The sequence below is a fragment of the Rhipicephalus sanguineus genome, chromosome 1, assembly GCF_013339695.2.
Source record: "Rhipicephalus sanguineus isolate Rsan-2018 chromosome 1, BIME_Rsan_1.4, whole genome shotgun sequence".
In the NCBI taxonomy this organism is placed as follows: Eukaryota; Metazoa; Arthropoda; class Arachnida; order Ixodida; family Ixodidae; genus Rhipicephalus; species Rhipicephalus sanguineus.
The window spans coordinates 236,775,873-236,799,253 of record NC_051176.1 but is presented as its reverse complement, the minus strand read 5'-3'; the positions used below and the strand labels follow the sequence as shown (position 1 = coordinate 236,799,253).

At 46.3% G+C, this 23,381-nt stretch overlaps 1 protein-coding gene across 2 annotated transcripts in view; it reads left to right on the top strand.

Moving 5' to 3' along the window:
• LOC119375088 (hepatocyte nuclear factor 4-gamma) overlaps positions 1-23,381 on the top strand; it is a 134,283-nt gene that overhangs the window by 38,697 nt on the left and 72,205 nt on the right. The window contains exon 1 of one of the 2 annotated variants that reach the window (XM_037645286.2): positions 21,660-21,999. The exons of the other annotated variant lie outside the window; for it this stretch is intronic. Within the exon in view, the coding sequence (XP_037501214.1) occupies positions 21,771-21,999 (229 nt within the window). The 5' untranslated portion in view covers positions 21,660-21,770. Of the gene's footprint in view, positions 1-21,659; positions 22,000-23,381 lie in introns of those variants that run through there. 2 annotated transcript variants of the gene reach the window in all.

Sequence of the window (23,381 nt, the reverse complement as noted above, 5' to 3'; positions counted from 1 at the left end):
TGGTGTGTCAAGTTCCTATTACAAGAAGAGTCGCTTCTCGTTAATGGGGAAGGCTAAGTTAACAACCCAGCCAAACTTGTTGTCATGACATAACTTAGATGAACTGAATTTATAAGTTTGACACTGTTGCCAATTCTAGGAAAACTTCTCGTATTCCCCGCGGCAACCGTAGTGGGCTGTAAGCACCAAAGAACCAAAGTTTTCGTCACCTGGACCTCAGAAGAGTGGCGTGGAAGGGTAGCACATCCTCAGGCGCTCAGTCCTACTAACACTTCGTGGAATAATCTTTGTCTCAACTTAGACTAATACTCACGCCCACATCGCTTCACCTCGACCTACCGGGACCGTGTGTAAAGTGCCATCAGTGATGTCAAAGATATATGAATCGAAGTCTGCATCACACCAGCTCCACCATTTTCTGGTGGTATACCTGTTGCTCTGCAGACACCACCACCAGATTCAGGCAAGGGAGGGCCTGTCGTTGTAATGTTGTACTTAGTCACTCATATTGCGCATCATTGATGGAGTTTCCGTGTGGCTGGTTGCGGTGCATTATAGAATAAGTGAGCTTTAGTAGTGCGGCGCATCTAGATGTAGCACGTACACAACAGCTCATATATGGCTTACGCTTGCTGCAATGTTTACATGTTAGAGTATGGTATCGCAGGTTTCCGAGCGAGAATGCAAATTTGTTGCACCTAGAGGAAAGAGTTTCCACTTAAGGCTTTACGTCTGGCATGCAAGTTCTCAGCTCCGGTTGTAAAAATTCAAGGGTCACTTGGGCATGTGTGTGCTGCCTCGAATGGGGTATTATATGTGTCATTCTTTTTTCTAAAAGAGCCAAGTCCACTTTAGCTGAAAGTGAGAAAAACGCAGTTTTTTGCTAGTGACAATTGGTCTGGCCTGCTCCAACAACTTTGTGCCAATGTATTCATGTCACCAAAGTACCTCTCATCTATATTGCGGCTAAAGCCTATACAGCCCACTATCGCCGGTATTCAGTAGTAAAATTTGGATTTGGCTTCTATAGATTGGAACATTTCGTTTGGGCTTGAATTAGCTCGTAAAAGAAGTATAAATCGCAGCGAATGAACGATATAATAATATTTTGCGAAAAAATTAACACTATCATTGTGCTTCCGTCAGTGGCCTCCTTTGTTGCATGGGCGTAATGGCGATGGCTATACTTGTACAACGAGTGGTCCTTCCGGGCAAGAGGCGCACCTATCTGGACTGTCGGCAGCGTTTTCTCGTTCTTGGCATCTATTGAAGGCCTTAAAAGAATGCTTCAGCTTTTCTTCTTCTTAGCTCGTTTTATGCTGCGCCGTTTCGGATAACCTCTTATTCTTCAAGAAATAGATCGGGGGCCAATATCTTTATTTCAGTTGTCTTCTATTTCAAATATACCGTCTTGGAGCGAAAGAAGGACATGATACTGCAGCACAAAACTCGAAAAGAAACACTAACAGGCAGAAAAAAGTAAGGAAGTCGGCCTCTTACTCTTTACATTCGAGTTCTGCCCTACAACATCATGTCCTTCAGTAAGTGCCAACTCGCTCAAGACCAACTAATTGTGGAAAGATACACACACGCTGGGATGGCCACGATTGTTGACGCAGCGCATGTTTAATGGATCTGGCTCAGTTTGATTCAGACAGATGCAGGGTTTGGCTCATTTCTGATTCGAAACGGCTTTTTTGAGTTCAAGTTACAAAGAGGAATTGCCCCATTTTAATTTCAATTGTTTTAAAATGGAAATATACTTAGGCGGGCTTTACGATCCCGTGAAATTTAGCCCAGTTTCGGTTTCTAGATTTGGCTCTTTTAGAAAAAAAAAACAAAAACGCCACATATGTATAGTTACCACGATACGGAGTTGAACGGGCGTTAGACTTCCTTCTAGTACGACATATCACGTAATTCTAACGCATGTAATAAAAGAATGCTCACACGCGGCGACTAGGTGAATGGCGTGCGGTGCCGACGAAAACTGAGAAAGTAAAACCTGATACCGCGCCGGCGCGTACAGTTTCGCGAGTGACGAATCGAGTGCGCGCTTCTCGAGTGGCGGCTCGGCGTCTCTACACGTGTGGCAAGCCGTTCATCTTGAACTTTGCCGCACTTTCAACACACAGTTGGCATAGAGTATGCGGAAGCGTGTTTTCCAGGATTTGAAGCACTTTCATATAACACTCCTGCGCCTAATCAGATACATTGTGTCTTGGTTTGATGTATTTGGAGTATTAAGTTCCTGATTACAGGCTGCTCCTGTTTTAGAGAGTGCAGGTGCGTTTGTATGTGTGCCTGTGTATATGCATATGCAAAATAAAAGAAATTCGGGGGGGGGGGATTCCCCCTGGCTACGTCAGTGGAACCATACCACTCGAGCAAGTCGACACACAGTAACTTTTTGTTGAGGCACGATATTCGTAAAACGTAAAATTTTACAATCTAACAAAAGTCTATACTGCTGGTAGTCGTTGTTCAAAGGCACTCATTTAACATATCCGCTCAAAGAAGCAAGTGCACTAATTCTGCTAACTACGGGGCCTGCGAGATAGCCTGGGCTGGTGGCGCATACCGCTTCAGAATTCGGTTCGTCGATCGATTTTCGTTTCGATACTCATCGCTGTTCTGTAGCGCTGTAAATGAGTTGTAGAGAGATTGCCCTGCATCCTTGGGCCACCTTGACACCTGCGTAGATTTCCAGTCAAATATACGTGACACTATGGATATACCTTCAGCCAGCACCATATTGAAGCGACACATCAATCAAAGTCACATTTTGTCGAATTGTCGCTGAGAACCTTAACCCGCGCAGTGGATGTCACCGCTTGTAGGCGACAGTGAAGACAACGAACGCACCGACATATCGCCGCACTAGAACTTCAAGACCAGGCTTGGAAGTTTCAAAGCAGGCGTAAGGGCAAGAAGCGCTCTGTAAAGCACAAGGTATAGAAAAAAAAAGCTATCCAACGAAGGAAACCTAGCTTTCTTAACTAAGGTGATCAAGCGTTATATATATATATATATATATATATATATATATATATATATATATATATATATATATATATATATATATATATATATATATATATATATATATATATATATATACGGTAGAAAAACAGGTCGACAAACGTGCGAAACACAGGTTTTACTAATGTTTCGGCAGGAGGGCCTGCCTTCGTCAGATTCACTCTGACGAAGGCAGGCCCTCCTGCCGAAACGTTAGTAAAACCTGTGTTTCGCACGTTTGTCGACCTGTTTTTCTACCGCATTTTCCACCGGATCCATTGAATTTCACCCCACCATATATATATATATATATATATATATATATATATATATGTGTGTGTGTGTGTGTGTGTGTGTGTGTGTGTGTGTGTGTGTGTGTGTGTGTGTGTGTGTGTATACACACACCAGTTCTGAGCTTACTTCAGCCACGCAACGCTTTTTTTTTTTATAGAGGTGAAGGAAACATCACAGTCGGCTTGAACACACTCATGACATCGGTACCAGAGAGTCAGCACGCTTCTTCTGATTATAGGCCCAGAGAACGAAACTAGCAAATTTTTAGCTCGCAACTGATGCCTGCCATTGGCCGACCACCGTCGCTAGTAATCCGGCCAAGATTTTGGATAGCAGCTGTATGAAAACGTTTTCGTGGACATGGGCCTAGATTTCTTGGCCTTTCTTTCGCTCAGGGGGGTGGTACTCCAGTGCACAAATGTTCTGTCGAAGGGCAGTTGTAGTTTGCATGTCCGCGATAAAAAAAAAAATGTCCTTGAAGCTGCGATAAGGCGGCACACCACTCGCGCACCTTGCGTCTGCGAACGCAATACTTTCAACGGAAAGCGCTATCTTCATAGCCCGAAAGGGAAAGGAAGAAAAGTGATATTCCAAGTGCCAATAAAGCCTGAACGAATGGCAGACGGGCACCCGTTATTGACCTAACGGTACATTCGCAAGTACGTTGTCTGGCGCCGCCTCCCGCATGGAAAGAGAAAGGGGAACGGCGCGGAGGCACAGGGTGGCGCGAAAGATGCCAAGGACAAATGGCGGCTGCTGCACTACCGTGTACGGTATGGTACGAGAAACTTTACTGGGGTCCTGCAGAGCTAGTCTTGTGCACTAGAAAATTACTTCGCGGCCGCGCCACGAGGTTTCTCTGCTGCGCTAGGTAGTTGCGGGGCGTAGGGTCACAGTCATTTGTTTAAAATCACACTGTAACAACGCAAAAAGGACGGGAAAGAATTCTCAGCTGTAGTTGCGTACGAACAAACCTTTTTTACGGTTCGGGAAATTGGTTGGACAGGCGCGTACCGCGGTACCTATTGTTATGATTGATGCTGGCGGATGATGTCTTTTTATTGCCAGCCGAATATTTGCTGGTTGTATAATACTGACATACTCGGCATATTCGTAGTATGCAATCAGCTTTATTCAAATCATTCATAAGGCGAAGTATCTGTATATTGAGAGGGACAGAAAATAAAACAATGTTGCGATCAAAATTTGAATTTTACGAATGGTTCGTTGCAGCAGTATAATGCACGGCTGGAATGAATTCAGCCCGTAATTGGAGATGTTAATTTTCTCATCGGCCGAGGTTGGGGAGGATGTGTGTGAGCGCCACCCCTCTTCAGAAGCATCGCAAAAGGAGACATACACAGGTTGAGTCGTCGCGTCCACGCGGTGAGCAATACCACGAGTACCAACAAAGGTGCTGACGTATTAAAAAGGTTAGATACATGTCGGCGAAAGCTCTTTCGTATAGCGCAGCTGCTCCTTTCTGAAATGCTTGTCTGCAAGCTGTGTGCACTAATAACGTGAACGCGAAAAAGAACTAAAGATATAGCGCTAATTCTGCTCTAATACAGAGCTAATTCTGCGTTTAATGCAGCGCTAATGTCGCTCTTGTGTAGGTCTTGGTGTACTTCTAAATCCTGCGCTTAATGCAGCTCCATTACCGTGAAACCCGAGGGAGTGCGTAGCACGGGCAACCCAGTGATTCCCTTGGCAAGCGCACGCTTACTGACGTGGTGGCACCCTCTCTTGCGCGGTGTGGGTATCAGCCGGATGTTTAAAAAGTGTTTGTCGCTATTTCAGGTAAATTGGCTCGATTAATTCTTGGTTATTTCTGTAGTTTATATTATTTTATACCTTGTTAGTTTATTTTGCACCGGTTTTGAGCATTGTTAGCCTTGTTTTAGGCCTGTATTACCACAGCGTGATCATGCGAGATGAGACAGGGGATGGACACGCCGGGCCCCTAAAGTGCCACGCACTTAAAAAAATGTGCATTCGAACTTGCGTAGTCGAAGCTCTGAAGGAGGAAAGAAAAATCTTGCTGGAGGGCACGCACGAGTACATGCGCAAGCACGACAGTTGTTTTGAAATAAACGACGGCTCTGGAAATAGTGTACCGCAATCAAAGAATGGCGGGATGAAAAAAAAAAAAGTGTCATTGCAACAATCACGTTATCGAACGCACGATAATGGTCTCTCGAGCCGCAGTTCCATAGTTCTCAATTTACTTTGACACGCTGCATGCTTGGTGCTAGGCCTGAGCGCTCGATGCGTCTTGTGCGCCGAAACGCAGCAGCTGCAGGGGGCTATAAGGCCTTGTACTAAGTTCCGCTTTGTATGCTGTGTAGCTATTCGTGTCATTTCTAAAAGTGTGTAACTTGAAAATCATATCGTGGTGAAGTGAGAATTTGGTGTGTATATAAAGCATGTTGAGAAACAGTTGGAGAAACACACACACACACACACACACACACACACACACACACACACACACACACACACACACACACACACACACACACACACAAGAAAAAAAACCCGCGTGCGCGCGTGTGTGTGCGGGCGCTGACCTTTGTAGATGCGCAACATATGGAGGGTTTCACTGTTTACTAACACAGGCCCTGGACCTCTTCCGGTTTCCTGCGCTGGCGTAGGCTAGCAGGATTGGCGGGGGAATAAAAGCCTTGGCGAGTAGCCCGTAGAGTTTCAACACTTTTCTCCCTGTGTCTAGCAAAATATTTGAATTAAATATTCTTCTAAGCTACACACAACACTAGAAGAGTTAGTCTTTACCTATAAGCGCCTTTCTTTTATGTGAAACTGGAAAAAGAGTATTCCCTTACTCTGACAAATCTTACAAAAACGCTTTGCGCTTCGGTGTTGCAGAATAGTAAATGAGGTGACCGGAAGTTTCTTGGGGTACACCACGTGCTCCTGCTATCGTAATCTTGAAACCGTCTACATTCACCGGTATTCACTAAGGGTGTTAGATCTGGCGAAAACCACTCAATGATAGTTAGATTCGCTCGAGATGCGTCAATTCCCATGTAGTATGGAAAACTAAAAAAAAGTTCTACTCGAAATAAAATAATCCAGCCATCGTTCAAGCTGTTCGGCAGCTGATTCGTGAACAGTGTGTGTAAAGAGTTGGTAGCTGAACTTGTTGAGTATAGAGAGCTGAAACACTCGTACTTGCTCAGGCTTTTGACACACACGTTCTTCTTCCGCGGCAACGGGAGATTCACGTGTGCCCCTTAGCCAAAACATGGAACACATCGTCTTACTCGACTGCACCATGCACGGGACTCTGCGGTGCTTACCTCCTCGGACTGATTTGGATCAATCTCTTCGAAAATGGCAAGGGCTCAGAGATCATCTCCTATGTGGTGCTAGATGTGACGTACGAGAGTTTACCTTATGCCGTTGGGCATAACTGTCAAATAAAGAAAGCCTAATAGCTGTCTTCACTTGCATACAGCGGCTGTCTTAAACCAATCGTGTGAACTGAAACTTTTCATTCTTTGTCTAAACGAGTTTAAGCTGGTTCATGCAAATTTTTGCAAGAACTTTGGCACGCAGGATGCTATATCAGTCTCCTCATCAACAATAATTATTTGCTTTGAGGGGATTGCGAATGCGGTTGCATGAACTGGGACGAAGTAATATTACGGCATATTAACGACTTAATGAAATATTAAAACGTCAGCAAACTCAGCTTTCCCACGCCCTAAAGCCCAAGCTGGACAAGTGGATCTTCAGTCGCGTGTCCTAACTGCAGTAGATTGCACGGGAGAGGCTACCACATGGGCATGTTGAGTTTAATTCAGTGAACGTCGTTTGTCCAACGGTTACTGCTAATGGTGCCCGGGGCTAGGCTGTCAGGGATCCATCGCTCGAGGAATATCTTCCAAGGTCCCTGACGATGTCCCTGGCTCGCTGGACAGCCTACTACTGGTCTTCGGCGGCTTCGCTGAGGAGGGAGGCTTGCCATCGCTCAGTGAGGCGCCCCGCTTCAGAGGGCCCTGCTGTTATCTTCCTCCTACCTCTTGATGTCTCTTCCTCGTTTCGTTTACATTCCCAAAGCACACGGGCCATATCGGCCCGTTCGTGCTCGCACCACGGGGTGCAGCGCGAGCCACAGGCGGTGCAGGTGGTGTAGGGATTGGTGAAAGTGCCCGTCTGCAGCTGCATCAGGTCGACCGCCTAGGACCCGTTCAGCCGCGCATGGAGCTGCGGATATTTCTTTCGATAACTGCCAATGGGGCATGTTGCTAAAGCGCAACTTGAACGGATAAGAAAGAACACAGGACGGAGCGCTTATTTCTTCCGACCCTTCCTGTTGTCCCCAAGCACTTCTCGGTTCGTGGCCGGATACTATTCGATATAGCGGTCGGCGTTCCTGCAACGACGGCGGCGATGGTGGCCACCGGTGGAAGCCGCCGCCCAGGGCTTAAAGTAAGGGGGGGGGGCTCTAATTTTTAAGGAGGGGCTCGCCCCCCCCCCCCCCCCGCCCGGAAGGCCAACTGTAGCACTGTGGCACCCATTTGAACAGCGCTGGAGTTTATTATTATTATTTTTTTTGGCAGTAGTGCTTTGTAGAACTGAGCGTTGGGCGAGTTGGTATTGCATTCCGGATTGCATTTTGCGCGAAAAACACGAACACGAAAGGAAGAACCACGAGACGAGCGCACGAGACGAGAATCACGAGACGAGCGCTCGTCTCGTGGTTCTTCCCTTCGTGTTCGTGTTTTTCGCGCAAAATGCAATCCGGTAGTGCTTTGTGCAGATGAATTATAGCTCTCCAATGTTTTTAATTACGATTGAATCGCAATTATTCGGTTCATAGGGCATCTGCTAAAAAAAAAAGCATGGTTGATTCTTCCGTCATAGGAAACGGTATAACACGAAAGTAAAACGTGTCTTGACAGAAGTAGTTGCATGTTTACTGTACATCGATATAAGATAGCTTGTCTAGTGGTGTTTGGCAGCTACAGCACCGTTTAACGTGGATGCACCCATGTTGACGCTTGGTGGGACATCTCCATCCCCGCGAATGATGTCCATGATCAACGAATAAAGAAACATTTGTGGTAGCTGTAGTAGTTAACAAGAGAGCGTAATCAGAGAAAGCGGTGTGACAGCTAGAAGAGCGTCGCTGATTAGACGCGGAACTTGGGCTAAAGCTGCCATCCCGCTGCATGTTAAAGACTTATTGAACACCACGGCGGGACTAATAAGGGAAACACGACGCTTGTTGCGTCTAGCCTCTAGCCCGGCCGCAATTTTTCTCGGGGCGAGCGTAAGCGGGGAACGCGGTGTTACAGCCAGGCGACGGTGTAAGTTACTATATACAGGGTGTTTCAAGAAATGTGTCCAACCTTCTAAAAAAATCAGGAAAATGCGATATTTGATTGCTGCCTTCAGAATTGGTTTTTCTGTAGTGGCAGGGATTTTGAGATGGTTAAAGAAATTATTTGGGACTGTAATTAAAAAAGTTAAATTAATTAACTTTTTAATTAATGGAGTTAGGTGGCTGGGTCAAATGGGAGAATTGAAGGTCTTCATGCCAGAAACCCAACCCAACGTTGAGATTTCGAAAAAGTGGCATCTAGTAATAATTACGAAGTAATGAAATTCAACCAAATTCAATGGCGAAACCTAAACAGAATCATGGAAGAACGCAACTGCCATATTCTTCTCAGATGTCCAAAATGAGTGAATGACTTTTTCTGTAGCGCTAGGCACCTTAGGATGGTTAGAGATATGACTTGGGACAGTAATTAAGGAAGCTAAATTAATTAACTTCTTAATTAGTGGAGTTAGGTGACTGTGTCAAATTGGGGAAATTCTTCGTGCCAGAAACCCATCCCAACATTAAGATTTCGAAGAAGCGGCCTCTAGTAATAATTACGAAGTAATGAAATTCAACCGAATTCGATGGCTTTCGCTGTTGAAAACTGTTGCATTTCTTTGAATTTCATTACGCCACAACAATTACTAGAGGACGCTTTTTCGAAATCTCAAAGCTCGGAGGGGCTCCTCGCATGAAGAACTTCAATTCTCCCATTTGACACAATCACCTAACTCCACTAATTAAAAAGTTAATTAATGTAGCTTTCTTAATTACTGTCCTAAATGATGTCCTTAACTACCTTAAGATTCCTGCCGCTACAGAAAAAGCAATTCTGAAAACCCCGAGCAAATATCGCATTTTCCTGATTTTTTTAGAATGTTGGACACATTTCTTGAAACACCCCGTATATCTTTCACCGTGAGCCAGGCGAGGCTGGCGCACGTCGCAGAGACAGTTATTTTTTATATGGATGGTTGCTATGAGCGAGGCCGAGGCTTGGGCTAAGGACGCCACCTCGCGGTGTGTTAAGGCATTGACAAAACTGCATTTGAAACGCGCCGAATGGCATGGACACGTAGCAACGACGTGTTGCGAGGGCTGATCGCGGGGTCACGACCATAAGGCATTACTTCGCTTTAACGCTCCAAGACGGCGAGACCCCCCCCCTCCCTGCTTACCAAGAGTACTGTGTGAGGAAAGCGTGAGATATAAAAGGCGCGTTTGCAAAGCCTCCAGAGTGTGTGACCGTGGCGCGGTGGATAGCGTGCCCGGCATCTGTTGCTGTGGGTTCGACTCCCGTTGATGGAACTTTTTTTTTCTCTGCCATCTGATCATGCGCATTTTTTGACGTCATTTCCGTGGCGAAAATACGTCATTCTCAGTGGACCCCGGCATAAAACAGTTTCGTGTTAAATGACAATTAAAACAAATAAACAGGTGTTATCGTACTGCTCTGAATGCAGTTCCCCAAGGCATTGCACACCATGGGTAACCACCATGTTTGACTAAGCTTCTTGTGACAGCACACTTTTTCGCGAGGCACCTGTGCGTGAGGCTACCTGCTCGCGAATGAGTGAAGGTTCGCCTTGGTATCTTTGCGCAACAGTCAATTTTCATTCGTTTAGTTATGCATTACGAGTCTGTTGCATTGCCAAAGACGCATGTATTTTGCCTACTTTTTAGGCAGGTAGGTGTGCAAATAAAATGTAGCATTGTCGTGCCTGTGGTTCTCAGTGTAGTGAGTGAACTAACGTTCTGCGTTGCAGCTAGACTTCATTGCTTTGAGTGTGCATATATTTACCCTTTACACCTCAAGCTATTTATGAAAAGAATATTTCCAAAATGGCCATTTTTTTAGTGCTTGATTGGATCGGCACATTGAGCAAATACCCCAAATACATCCTGAATGGTATATTTATTTGTGTAACATATTCAAGCATTTCTTCAATTCTAGAGACAGTTGAGTTCACTCCCGTGTGATCATACCAAACAACTTAATTCTGTGGCCTGCAAGTGTTGTGAGGAAACGGACTTTCACCCAACACACACACACACACACACACACACACACACACACACACACACACACACACACACACACACGCACGCACACACGCACACATATATATATATATATATATATATGTATATATATATATATATATATATAATATATATATATATATATATATATATATATATATATATATATATATATATATACGTCTGTGTGTGTGCGTGTGCAGCCGTCCTATGCGAGCCCCCCCCTCCGATGAAGGGAGACTTTAAGCCTTGCAGCCGCCGTTCATCCGTCGGGGTCCCGCACAACAACGGCAGCGGGTATACCCTCTGCCCGACCACGTCGCGGCTGGCAAGCTGCCTCGCGATGAGGTGGGCGCACTCGTTGTAGTTAGGCCAGGATTGAAGTTTATATTACCGCCATTTTTTTACATTCTGGCAGCGTTGGCTAGCACCACTAGCTATGAAACTTTTCATGATGTTGACGATTAAGAAATATGAGCTGTAGCGCTTGAGGAGTCGGAGTCATTTCAGCAGCCAACTCTTCGCATCGCCTTCGGGATCGGTCCAGTTTGCCACCGTGCTTCGATATCGACTCGCGTCGTGATATTAGAGGACCGATCGTTTGAACGCCTGAGTGCGATGCATAATTCGTCGTCACCGTGCTCTTCAAACCACCGTCGCCGTCACACACACGCTCTAACCGCGCATTTCTCTTAGCAGCGTGCCCTGCACGGGTATGTAGAGGAACCGCAAACGACTATGGGTATAGATTGCTCCCTGTAACATACTTTTCATCACTTTGATTCCGATCATGTGTGGAATTAGATCAACTTTTTTTTTTTATTTCTCAGCAGCTTCAGTGTCACACGAACTCACTTCACGTTATTTGATGGTTCCCAAACTGTTTTGCCTAAGTTAAGTCTACTAATAAACGCAGACAGCCTCTTTTAATAATAATAATAATAATAATAATAATAATAATAATAATAATAATAATAATAATAATAATAATAATAATAATAATAATATCTGCGGCTTTACATGCCCAAACTATGATATGACTATGAGGCACGTCGTAGTTGAGGGCTCCGGAAATTTCGACCACCTGGGGTTTTTTAACGCGCACCTAAATCTAAGTACACGGGCCTCTAGCATTTCGCCTCCATCGAAATGAGACCGCTGCGTCTGGGATCGAGCCCGCGTCTTTCGGGTCAGCAGCCAAGCACCGCAACCACTGCACCACCACGGCGGCCTCGGAACCTGTTTTGATGCTTGCCATAAAATAACCCTTTATTCAAGAGAAGGTCACGAGCCGTGCTAGATCTAGTATTTTACCCAAAGGTAAAAGACAAGTGAGGCGATAGATTTAGTGGCATCACATGAATAGGGATGGTCGATTAAAATTTTTAATCGATTAATCGTTAACCGTTAATCGATTTAGCCTTTAATCGATTAATTGCTTTCGGTGGAATGTTTTAATTGATTAATCGATTAACCGACATTTTTTGTGGGTGCTTTAAAACCTATATCTCTTTGTTTGGGAGACGTCGTTCGTGTTTGGTATGGACCCAAATCTTTTTATCAGACGCGCTGACGATCGAAAATTCCCACTTTCGAAAGTGTCGACGAAGGGCCCCTTGTATCCAGTGTGCGAAAATTCCCACTTTTGCACACTGGACACAAGAAGCTCGTCGTCGTTGGTTGATGCCGTGGATTCAAGCATCTGTGACCATCATCCCCGGACTATTCGGCAGCAGGTCGTATTTTCTTGAAGCCTGCCTACTCGAGCTCATCGAAACCGGAGGCGCGTTCGGGGACCACATCTGGTTGGAAAGGCGCAGCTGAAACATCCAGTGTGGCGGAGTGTGAGGAAATATTGAGAAATGTAAAAGAGAGACGAGGAGGATGAGGAATTAAATAAGACGCTCGCTCTCGGAAGCACGGCATCTTTTCTCGGTTTGCCGGTTAGATATTGTGGAAGCCCTACATTATACTATAATTGCGGACTGACGCGATCTTTTCCTTGAGGTCACCCATGCAGAGATTACACAGAAACATACTGGCCTGAAACAGACCATCGGTACAGGCAACTGCGGGAAATAGAGTGACATGAGTTTATGCCTCCCGGCCGCACTTTCCAGATGAGGTAGCGCCACCATGCGGATATTTTCGGAAGACAGGAGACGGTGGTGAGTTTCCTACTCGCCACGTTTGTGTGCATGTTTGTGCGGCTGCCGGAGCGTCGTAGTAGTGCGCCACGGAGAAAAACGGGCTAAGAGCGAAGAGCAATCGCATGTGCAGTGTGCCACTATGCACAAATCGTGCAATATTTGGAAAAGTCAACTTTCACTGCTTTCCAAAAGAGAAAGAACGACGGAAGTTGTAGAGAATCAAGCTCCGCATTGGGAAAGAAGTTAACAAATGGTCGTGTGTATTTCAACAAGGACAACTAATATGTGACTGTTAAGTAGAAACATGTTATTAAAAGTCACGGTTGGGAGTGCAACAACAAACACCAGATGTAATTTCATTTCCTTTTATTGCAATGATGCCTCGGTGCACATTGCAGTCCCTCGGTGCACATTGCAGGACACAACCAACAAAATATGATAAATTGATGTTGTTGAAAGGTTTTTCACCTGTTCAAATATATCAGTGTGGAAAACACATGTTTGCATTGATCAGAGAGACCGGCCTTGCATGTGCATTCTCCCTGATAATAAACAAATCAATGACAAGCATGCAAACGACATTAAAACTGGTAATTTTCGCGGGGTAAAATGCGACAGCTGCCACATGCGTAATGAATCCGGGAAGCTTTAAGCAACATATTGCTACTTTTATAACACTAGAATGAACAAGTGTCTCTCCCCCCCCCCCCCCCCCCCCACGGCTCGCGAAAACGCCAATCGCGCGGGAAGCTGCAGGTATTGGCATACCTCATCATCGCGCTCATATCTGCTGAATCGCCACTACATAACTCTTTCCGTGTCACTCTTAAACAATCATTTCACAGCTAAACCGGCGCGGGGAACCATGTATCTCGCCGTGAACGCACACACTACATTTTAGGCAGCGCAAGAAGGGGGGACGGCGCTTTGTTTACACACGAGCGCTACCGCTGGTTGGTGTCAATTCTCGTACGTCATATATAGATTACAAAACGTAAGAAGAAATACTGACATTTACGGCACCGGTTGCGTTGCAGACTTGAACATTTATTCTATGCGGCGGGCCTTTCATGGCACTTGTTTGCAGGCAGAGGGACTCCACCTGGACGGCCGCGCTTGTCGTCTCGCGTACTCCACAACAAAAATATATGTCCAGCGTTAAACGCCGCCTCTCCTTCGACAACACATCTCTGTGTTTTCTTGGTAAGGTCAAGGATCGCGCTTAGAGATACCATAGGCTCGTAAGCCGCCTGGTTCTCGAGACGTGCACGCTTTCGTGTCGCTTCCATCACCTCTCGTTCCGCCATATTGAAACGTTCTCCGCGCCACCTATAGGTGCTGGAAAGTGCTCACACGGCGCCACTCGCACCTTTTTCACTCGTGCGTACAGCCTGAACTGTGAGCGCTATCTATTGTATCAGACATTACAACATAAATTTCGCGACTGTCCTTCTTTCTTGTCACAGCCGAAGACGGGGGCCTCTAGCTGAGAGCTGTATTTCTCCCTAATTATGCGACCACACAGTATTACTAAATGCTACAAGGTCACAGTTAGGTTCTTCTTTGTTTCTTCCGCTCGCCTCGCTGGTTGCGCGACATTTGCTGCTGCCGCCAAGGAAGCCGAAGACGAGAACTTTTCATCTGGCACCTTGAGGAAACGACCGCTCCGACATCATCTGGATAGAGACGTTTATTCGTTTATCTTCTCCCCCTTACTGTCGCTGCACCCCTGGTTTTATTCCCTGTCTCCCCATTCAAACACTCTTCCAGTCCAATCGGAAAGCTGGAATAACTCTCTCCTTGGCTCCCGGTCGGCTGCCGCTGAAAGTACCAGGCCCGGATTCCTCCTCGCCACCTCCTCGCAGGAATCACCGCCTCTCGCCCACTCGTCGGTTCGCCGCCGCCGCTCAGCTCCCTTTCACCCCGGTTTCCGGAATGTTCGACCTCAGGCGTTGACGGGTCGTGGGGAAAGCACATCCGGGTACGTACTTGCCATGCTGGGCTGACGGGCCATCAATACAATTGGCCCGTGCATCATTGTCGCCGTTGCCGGTGCTTTTGGCTGTCACAGCGAAGGCGCAAGTGTACCTTCCGTCCCTGCAGCCCGGCTAGGCCACGGTCTCCTGTAACCATAACTGAACCCCTCGGGAGACGTGAGTCCTTGCATCCTTTGTGACCAGCAGACAGCCGTCGCTCCACCACCCGGAACTACCGCTTCCGTGTTGGCGCGGGCACGCCGGCCGCGGGGCGGGTAACAATATGAAGGTATTCGACGAACGTACGAAGTTCGACCCCAACAGTCACTTCTTCAATAGTAATGCACTGGATGCTAGACGTTCGGTAAGCCGACACGTAAAGTTGCGGATTACATAAAGGGTCTATAAGACCCTTTTCACAATTCGCGAGTGCGCATTCCTGCGCTACATTTTCTCTCAACTAATGGCAGCAACTTTCGTGCTTCAAGTGGAGACGAGGTCGTAGTTGCACGTACTGTCTGTTATGCGTGTTCGTGTCAAGAGAGCCGAGTCTATATTTTCCGCGCCCCAGCGCAAGCAAACCGCGCTTGAACACTCTGTTTGAAGAAGTGACTAGCTGTCATTGATTGGGCTAACTGTATCGCAGGAAAGCTAGCTGAACAATTATGAAAATGGTATATACCCAATAAGACGGACACTTGGGGTAGTTGGTATACAGCATAATAAAAGATGGTTGCTAGCGTCCTTGTCCTCTTTACGCTAGCAAACGTGTCTTATTATGTATATACGGATTACCTAATCCTCTCCCCATCATCGTACTTCATCATTCTTTTTTCCCCGTTGCGTTTTCCCCGGTGCAGAGCAGCAGGCAGGGTCGTACTAGCTCAGGTCGCCCTTTCTACCTTATAATATATTTTCTCTCTCTCTCTTTGGTAAAGACTATTTTATTTGCTAAAGATTAAAACAGAACGGCACTAAGAACCAGTCAGGAAATAAGCAGCGCATATTACTATGCCGCACTTACACAAGAAACGAGTAAAATCTGAGGGTTGAATAGAATACAAAGAAAGTTGCGATTGACACTACAGGTGACGAAAACTACTCGTTTATCAAATGTAAGGAGAGATGCGTTTATGCGGCAGCACGATGAAACAGCGAGGTAAAAAACGAACACGAACAAAATAAGCAACAAGACGATGCGCTGGCCCGTATGAGGCAGTAGCAGCAGTAGTCTGTGAGCCGGAGAGAAGCGGGCAAGTTCATTTCTGCCGCAATGGGGTGGAGGCGCCTCCTGCCCGGGCTTGAAGCATTGGGGAGTGCTTGGAGTTGGACGCCGTACGCGACGAAGATCAGGGCGAGTTCATATCTTTCTCCGTGGGGCATGGCCGCCGCCAGCTCCGGGCTCGTTCTGCTAGCGCAGAAATATGCGCTGTAGTGAAAGCAGTCAAAGAGAGGCGATGTACACGGCATCTGCGCCTCAGGATAACGCGCCTCGCAGTCATGCGCTCCGGCCAAGGGGCGAGGTTGGGGGCGGGAGTGGGGGGAGCCGTAATCGATTAATCGAATAGTTTTAATCGATTAATTCGATTAATCGAAAGCAGGAAATCGATTACGATTAATCGATTATTGTGGACCATTAATCGATTAATCGATTAATCGTTCATCGATTTTACCATCCCCACACATAAAAGAAGCCGAGATCTGCAAAAAATGTTTTCGCAACTATGGGCGCGAAAGCTATACGTACAGTACATACGGATTCAAACGCGACATCAATTTTTTTTTTTAGTATAACGACTGGTATGCGCAATCGCTCGTGATAATCACGTCATGTCGCGACGAATTTGGTCTCTACAGATAATGTTGGCTCTGATCTACACGTGTGTAAATTACGTCTACATGACCCGAGCTGAAGGCGGTGGCAACGAAGGTGTGCGTTACTTAGCCCTAAATTGTCCTGTTTAAATCCGTGAGTACTGTACGTCTTTACATTTCATACAAATGTCGTTTCTGCTGCCGAGCCTGACATCAAACATGGGCTCACGGAATCGAAGCTTGTATTTACAGTAAGACACAACATTAATGACAACAAACAAACAATCATGCCGAGGAAAGTATAGGGGACCTTATTTGTAGTAATTACGATATCAGTGTTAAGAAATTAAAGTGGACGACAAGACGACTTGCCCCCGGCAGGGACCGAACCGGCAACACTACCAGATTTAAATGCACAGATATACCCGATGAAGTGCACTGGAGGAAGACTGCCGCCGTAGCTCAATTGATAGAGCATCGGAGGCGTTATTCGAAGGTTGCAGGTTCGGTCCCTGCCGGCGGCAAGTTGTCGTTTAGTCCACTTCAATTTCTTAACTATAGCGCACCTATATACCTATATAGCTATAGTTTATATGCAACTCCATGTATAGCTATGTATATAGCTATAGCGAAGCTACATGTACCGCGGTGTTGACGAATAAACTTTTTTTTGTAAGTCAGCCCTTTTTCTGGTGCTCCGTTTCTTTCTCTTTTTTTACGCTATTTTCTTTGCGTTAACATTTACATCACAATTGCTACAAATAACGTCCCCTATACTTTCCTTGGCGTGGTTGTCCGTTTGTTGTCATTACTGTTGGGTCTAACAAGGAAAAACGAACCCTCAAGATCTCCTTCTTTCGTTTATTAAACGGTTAGAATATTCTTGTCCAGCACTTCTCTCATGAGAGTAAGCAGCCACAATTGTAAAGTACTCACAGGGTCTCTTACGCATTCGCCTAGCATGACTCGAAGGCGAAAACCATCTGCGGTGTGGCTATTTTACCGAGCGCGTTACACGCGAACGCCGCAAAGACGAAGTGAACGCGCGGCTCGCGCTCCTGGACCCACGAGGCGTGGGGGCTGGTTGGTTGCTAAAAACCTTTGTTGAGTGTCCTGCACGTTGATGACCCGGGCTCAGGTCTCCCACGTCGCGACGTCCAGGCCTTGCCTAGTAGCCGCTTCGCGGGCCAGCTGGAGGGCACATTTGTTCGGCGAGCACTCAGCTGTGCAGGGCATCGGCCCACCTATAGCCTAGAGAACATCGGTATTAATGCCTTTAGTATTTGCCTCACATTACCAGAGTATGTGTTTCAGTGTAGCAAGTTCTATACTACTGACATTGCAGGGGCTGTCACGATAGATCTCAGGGTAGGATCTATGATACGCTAGCGGGTTTGGATGAGTGCCAGTCGGTGACTGCCGCCAGGTGGTAGCTTGGATTCTGCATAAATTGTTAGGTGGCCATGTGACTTTTTGTACGGCACACTGGCTTTTCGCTCAAGGTCGCTTTCGCATGAGACATGTAAAGCTTTCGCCTTTGTAAGAGATCACGACATTTAGAAGGGACGTGTCATCTTTGTGTGATCAAACATTCATTCCTTTGGTCGAGAAAAAAAAAATATCGTTTTCGAGCTGTGTATATATATAGCTTGGGCAGCACTTATCCAGATGGTCACCAATGTGTCGTGCGAGGAACTGAGCTCTGCAGTGTTTAGCGTCGCGATTGTTTATCGTCACAAAGCCTTCCGACCCCTTCCAGCTCTCGGGCCTCTTCACATCTTCGCTGCCTGCCAGTCTTGTGACTACTTCGTTCTTGACGTTGAAAATAGCTTCGACTCGATAGCGGATGAAACATATCACTCGTGCGCGATAGCAGCGCTCTGTGAGGCACGTTAAACTCACTACGATCGCCGCACCGCGAAAATGAAGCTCAACCAGACGGGCGAGATTACAGCACTGTGCAATGATTAAATATTCGATACAGTACGACTACGAACGAGAGCTGGACTTTGTTAAGCTTGTTATAATTAATAAGTGTGTCATATTATAGCACCATATCAAGTGTTTGATCGTAACGGACGACAGAGTGTGCCAATCGTTAACGCATGCGGCAGAGAAGAAACTATAAAGCACGGGCTGTTGTAGGGGAAGATTAAAAGTTTTCACGCATAGGCGTTTGCCATTCAGTCACTCACACTATATAGAATCATATTTAAATATCCTCCGTCCCTTTCTTAGCGCTGTGTGGCCTAACGGGTTCATAGTATGTAATCTGTGGGTCTTATTCTGATGACTGCTCTCTTTATCTCTCTTGATATTTGCTGTTTGGTATTTGAAAACGTTGAATTTTTGGATTTGTTGCTACAACGGTAGTATGAACTTATAAGAAGCACAGGCGCGCGTACAAAAACAAACGTTTAATGCGCTGTTGCTGATTGGGCACTATCAAGGAACATGAAACACCACAACTCCACATAACAGGAGACTCTTGAGACCGACGTAGACATTATATATATATATATATATATATATATATATATATATATATATATATATATATATATATATATATATATATATATATATATATATATATATATATATATATATATACGCACACACACTGATGACGATACGACATGGACTTGTCTTCTTTTGATGCTCGACATGATGGAATCGAGTGTCGCGCAGTGGTCAAAAAATATGTCCAGCTTTATTTTGCCTTTTTCCTTTCATTCCGTGACGATTATTTTAACATAGTTCACATCACTGAACAACGATGCCACTTATAGCGGACTCGCAAGGCCTTTTTTTTTCCTGGTATAAACGCCCATTGAGCTCACGTCATTGCTGTTTAGTCGGTTACATTTCTGTGGTTCCATTTCGTACGATCCACCATCCGTATTCGGTTGGAAATTTGACACCCTACATTAATTTCATCACGGAATTTCCAACGAAACTGCACGACGAACTCACTCACAAACAAGCACGCGTGCACGAATCCTCTCTTCGTCATCACCCCGGCGCTCGCATTCTATCTCGTATGCCACTTGTGCACGTTTTCCCTCTCGAACGTACACATAGATATGGTATACTCTCGCTCTCTCTCACCGAAACGGTCGCACTGTTTCTTGTGCCTTCTAATAATTTTCTTCTTTCACCTAAACACTGTTCGGAACTTCTCTGTCTGAGATTACAGAGTTTCTTAAACACACACGCGCATGCACACACGCACATTCTTTCTCCCCCCCCCCCTTTCTCTTCTGGTGCCCTTTGCAGTTTTACTTATACGTCGTTCTGTTTATGGAAACTCCGTCACCAATGTGGCTAAACGCTGCCGGCTATAGAAAAAAAATAAGATATTACTTTTACATCAGTGCACGCCCCTGGACCAGAAAATTAAACTAAATAAATTTGAAGCATATAAGTACTCGTGCAAGCGGCTCTCGGGTAGTCTTTACTTGCGAAGTAGCGTAATAAGCACCAAAACTTACTATTCAGCGCATGTTGACACACGACTGACGGGGAAACTGATGTGCAGGAACCACGATATACCGTCGTTTTATTGAATTCATGGGGTAGTTGCTCTACAATGTTTCAATACGTGCATTCTTTTCATGCTTGGTATCAGTATGCACGACCATGTATTTTGTCGGTGCCGTGGGAAGCCACAAACCTTTCGTTTCTTTTTGCGAACCCGTGTGAAAAAAAAATCAAAATATAAGTTCTTGAGCACTGCTATCTGCAAGGAAAACGAGCGAACTTTTTAGTTTAAATTGCATATCAATACCGCGAAGAGAGAAACAGAGAAGTGCTAAGGCAAATGCATGGAGGTTAACCAGGTTGAGCCTGATTGGCTACTTTGAAGGGGGAAAGGGGACTGAAATACGAAGAAGAAACAAGACACAAAGGAGCGTTCCTCGTTCAGTTGGTCACAGATGGTCATACACACGGGCACACATCAAGAAGCGCAGCAGCGGTTTTGTAGCATTGTCATTCAGCAAAGTACAAGGCCATGGCCGGAAGATCTCTGCTGTTAGCAGCATGTCATCTTAGTGTTTTAATGGTGTACGAAGGGTTAGCCTCTCATCTTGATACGCTGGACAAACAGACACGCAGGGGGTGTTTTCACTTTATTGTGTCGCGCATGCACCCGTTCGTGACGAAGGAATCGAGGTGAACCATAAGAAGAATATCGCAAAGGTAAGCACCGAGCATCGAGTTTGCCGGTTTTCCAGATTTACGACAACTGAAATGATCTCTATATTCTCTAGAAAAAGTATTTATTTCGCTCGTGGTTTCTCGGTTTCTACGAAGGGACAAATATTGAGCATCATATACTACTCACGAAATTTCTTCTAGAGTTAGTTCTTCAACTAACATTGTTATGGGGACTATTAGATTTCTTGTAAAAATGGGGTGGGTTATCTAGTATGTATCCGCGTTACAAGATTTGTGGCGAATGATTCCTACGGCGTACTACATGGGTGTCGCACAATGGCGCATATAGTCCAGCGACGCGACGAAGCATTGGAACAGAACCTTCTATAGTTCCTCCCTTTCAGTCCTTTTCAATCCGCCCTGACACCTTCTAGCCTTCAGCAGAGTCGCATCATCGCGGCGGCCTGAACGAGCGCGTCGTTTCGGAACAGCGCACGTGCACACATACGCAAACGTTGGCGTTCTTTCAGCGGCGCGTCGGCTTTTCTCACAGAAGGCGACTTTCTGCAGGGCGTTGTCCAGGAAGGAATATTTCACACGGCCGGCCGTTACAGTGGCGTCCAAGTGAAAGGCTAGGTACGAGCGGCGGCTGCGCGCCGTTCCACAGCCGTAACCAGACGCCGCCGCAGAATTCCTGAGTCAGCTGCGGGGCGTGCCGCGAGCGATCACGTGTAGTCGGCGACGGAAACCACGCCTTCCGGCGGACCTCCCTCGCCTCTGTAGCGCATCCCAGCCGGTCCCTGGACGTCCCGCCGTGGACCGCGAAAGCGTTCGGGTCTGTGCCTGCCTGAGTAAGATAAGTCTTCGCGCATTTTATCCCAGTGCGGATGAGTCAGTAGGAGTAAACTCCAAAGGGCTCGGTGAGCGATACGGGCTCCCCTCGCGGAGAGAGGTCCGATGAGTTCCAGCGGCCGGTACGAGAGCTACGCGTACGAGGGTCCTGCGTTGTATGTCACCGGCCAACAGGCGGACTACGCGTTGCTGCAGTCCATCGGTCAGCCTCTGGCGGTCGAGCGGGCCGCGCGCAAGCGAAAAGCCGACGAGCAGCAGAGCAGCGACTGCTCCTGCGGCTCCTCGCCCGACTGTTGGGCGCGTGGCCGCCTGCCCAAAGCAGCCAGGGAGAACGGTGAGCCCGGGCCCGAGATTTGCGGCCGGGATACATCCATCCGCGACATATTTGGTGTACCCGACTTAGCGCTACACTGCGTTCGTCCCACGTTATACTTGAAGTACCTTTTGTGTATGTCTGGAAGGTGATAGTACTCGGTTTAAGGAAGGCTATATTCCGAGTTCAGTGGCTTTTTGAATGGGTGCCAAGCACTGATAAAGACCTCTAGAGTAATGACGTGCTCATAAGTGTGCTAACTGGCCCGCCATCAGTGTGTTTTGACGCAGATTTTGCGGACATATTTCTGGGTTTGGTGCGAGGCGCACTTACTGCGAAATGCATATGCCTTCATTACTACTCACCTGGACTTTCACATTTACGGTTTGTGCTGCAAAGTTAATTACATAATGAATTTGCTAACGTAATCCAGTGGCTTGTCGTGCGAGGTGCGAGTGATGAAGTAATCCAGCCGGTGTCACACTGTTGCGCAGTTTTTGTCTGTGTTAGCGAAAGATGGGCCGCGCATATATATATATATATATATATATATATATATATATATATATATATATATATATATATATATATATATATATATGAATAGCTCGTGTGAGGCAGACCGGGCACTTTATTGTTTCACCGCATTAATTGTCGAGGTAATAAATAAATTTGCTTATACGCAGTGCAGCACCGCTGGTACTATTCCAACTGTTGCGAAGTCATCACTAGAGGCCGCACTTTTAGGCATTAAATAAGCTCGTTTTAGGCGCCAAAAATAAGCAGGAAAAACAACGTTTTAGGCCTCCAATATCGTAAATATAGGCGCAGTAAACTTTCACATAAATGCAAATAATTTCAATCCAAGATGGGCGCGACCTCTATCTACGACAGGATAACGATAATGTTACTGCTTAAGACGGCACAAAGGCACCAACAGTTGTGCTTTGTCCCGCATGGTTCGCAGTTCTGCACGGTAAGTCAAGTGTCCACTGTCGAATCAACGCACTCCTGGGTGTCTTTTCGGCATGACTGAGAAGGGCAGAGCAGGAGCAGATAGACAGATCGCTGAAAGACCAGAAGGGAGGGATCCCCCCTATTGGCCGGGTCGAATCGCGTAGAGCCAATTTCTCCCCTGGCAGTGAACCATTGGCGTATGGCGTAGCCAGGCGGAGTGGCGGGAGTTCTGGGGTTCAACCCCCCCCCCCCACCCCGCCTCCCCCGAAACATTTCAGTTTTGGATGTGTCTATATAGACGCACACAGAGAAAGGCACGCACGAACATACATAAAGCATGGTTGAATTCCTCCCCCCCTCCCCCCCAAAAAATTTCTGGCTACGCCACTGCAGTCACACCTTAAAAAGTAAATTACAAACAAAGCAAAACCTGCGTGCATATCGGA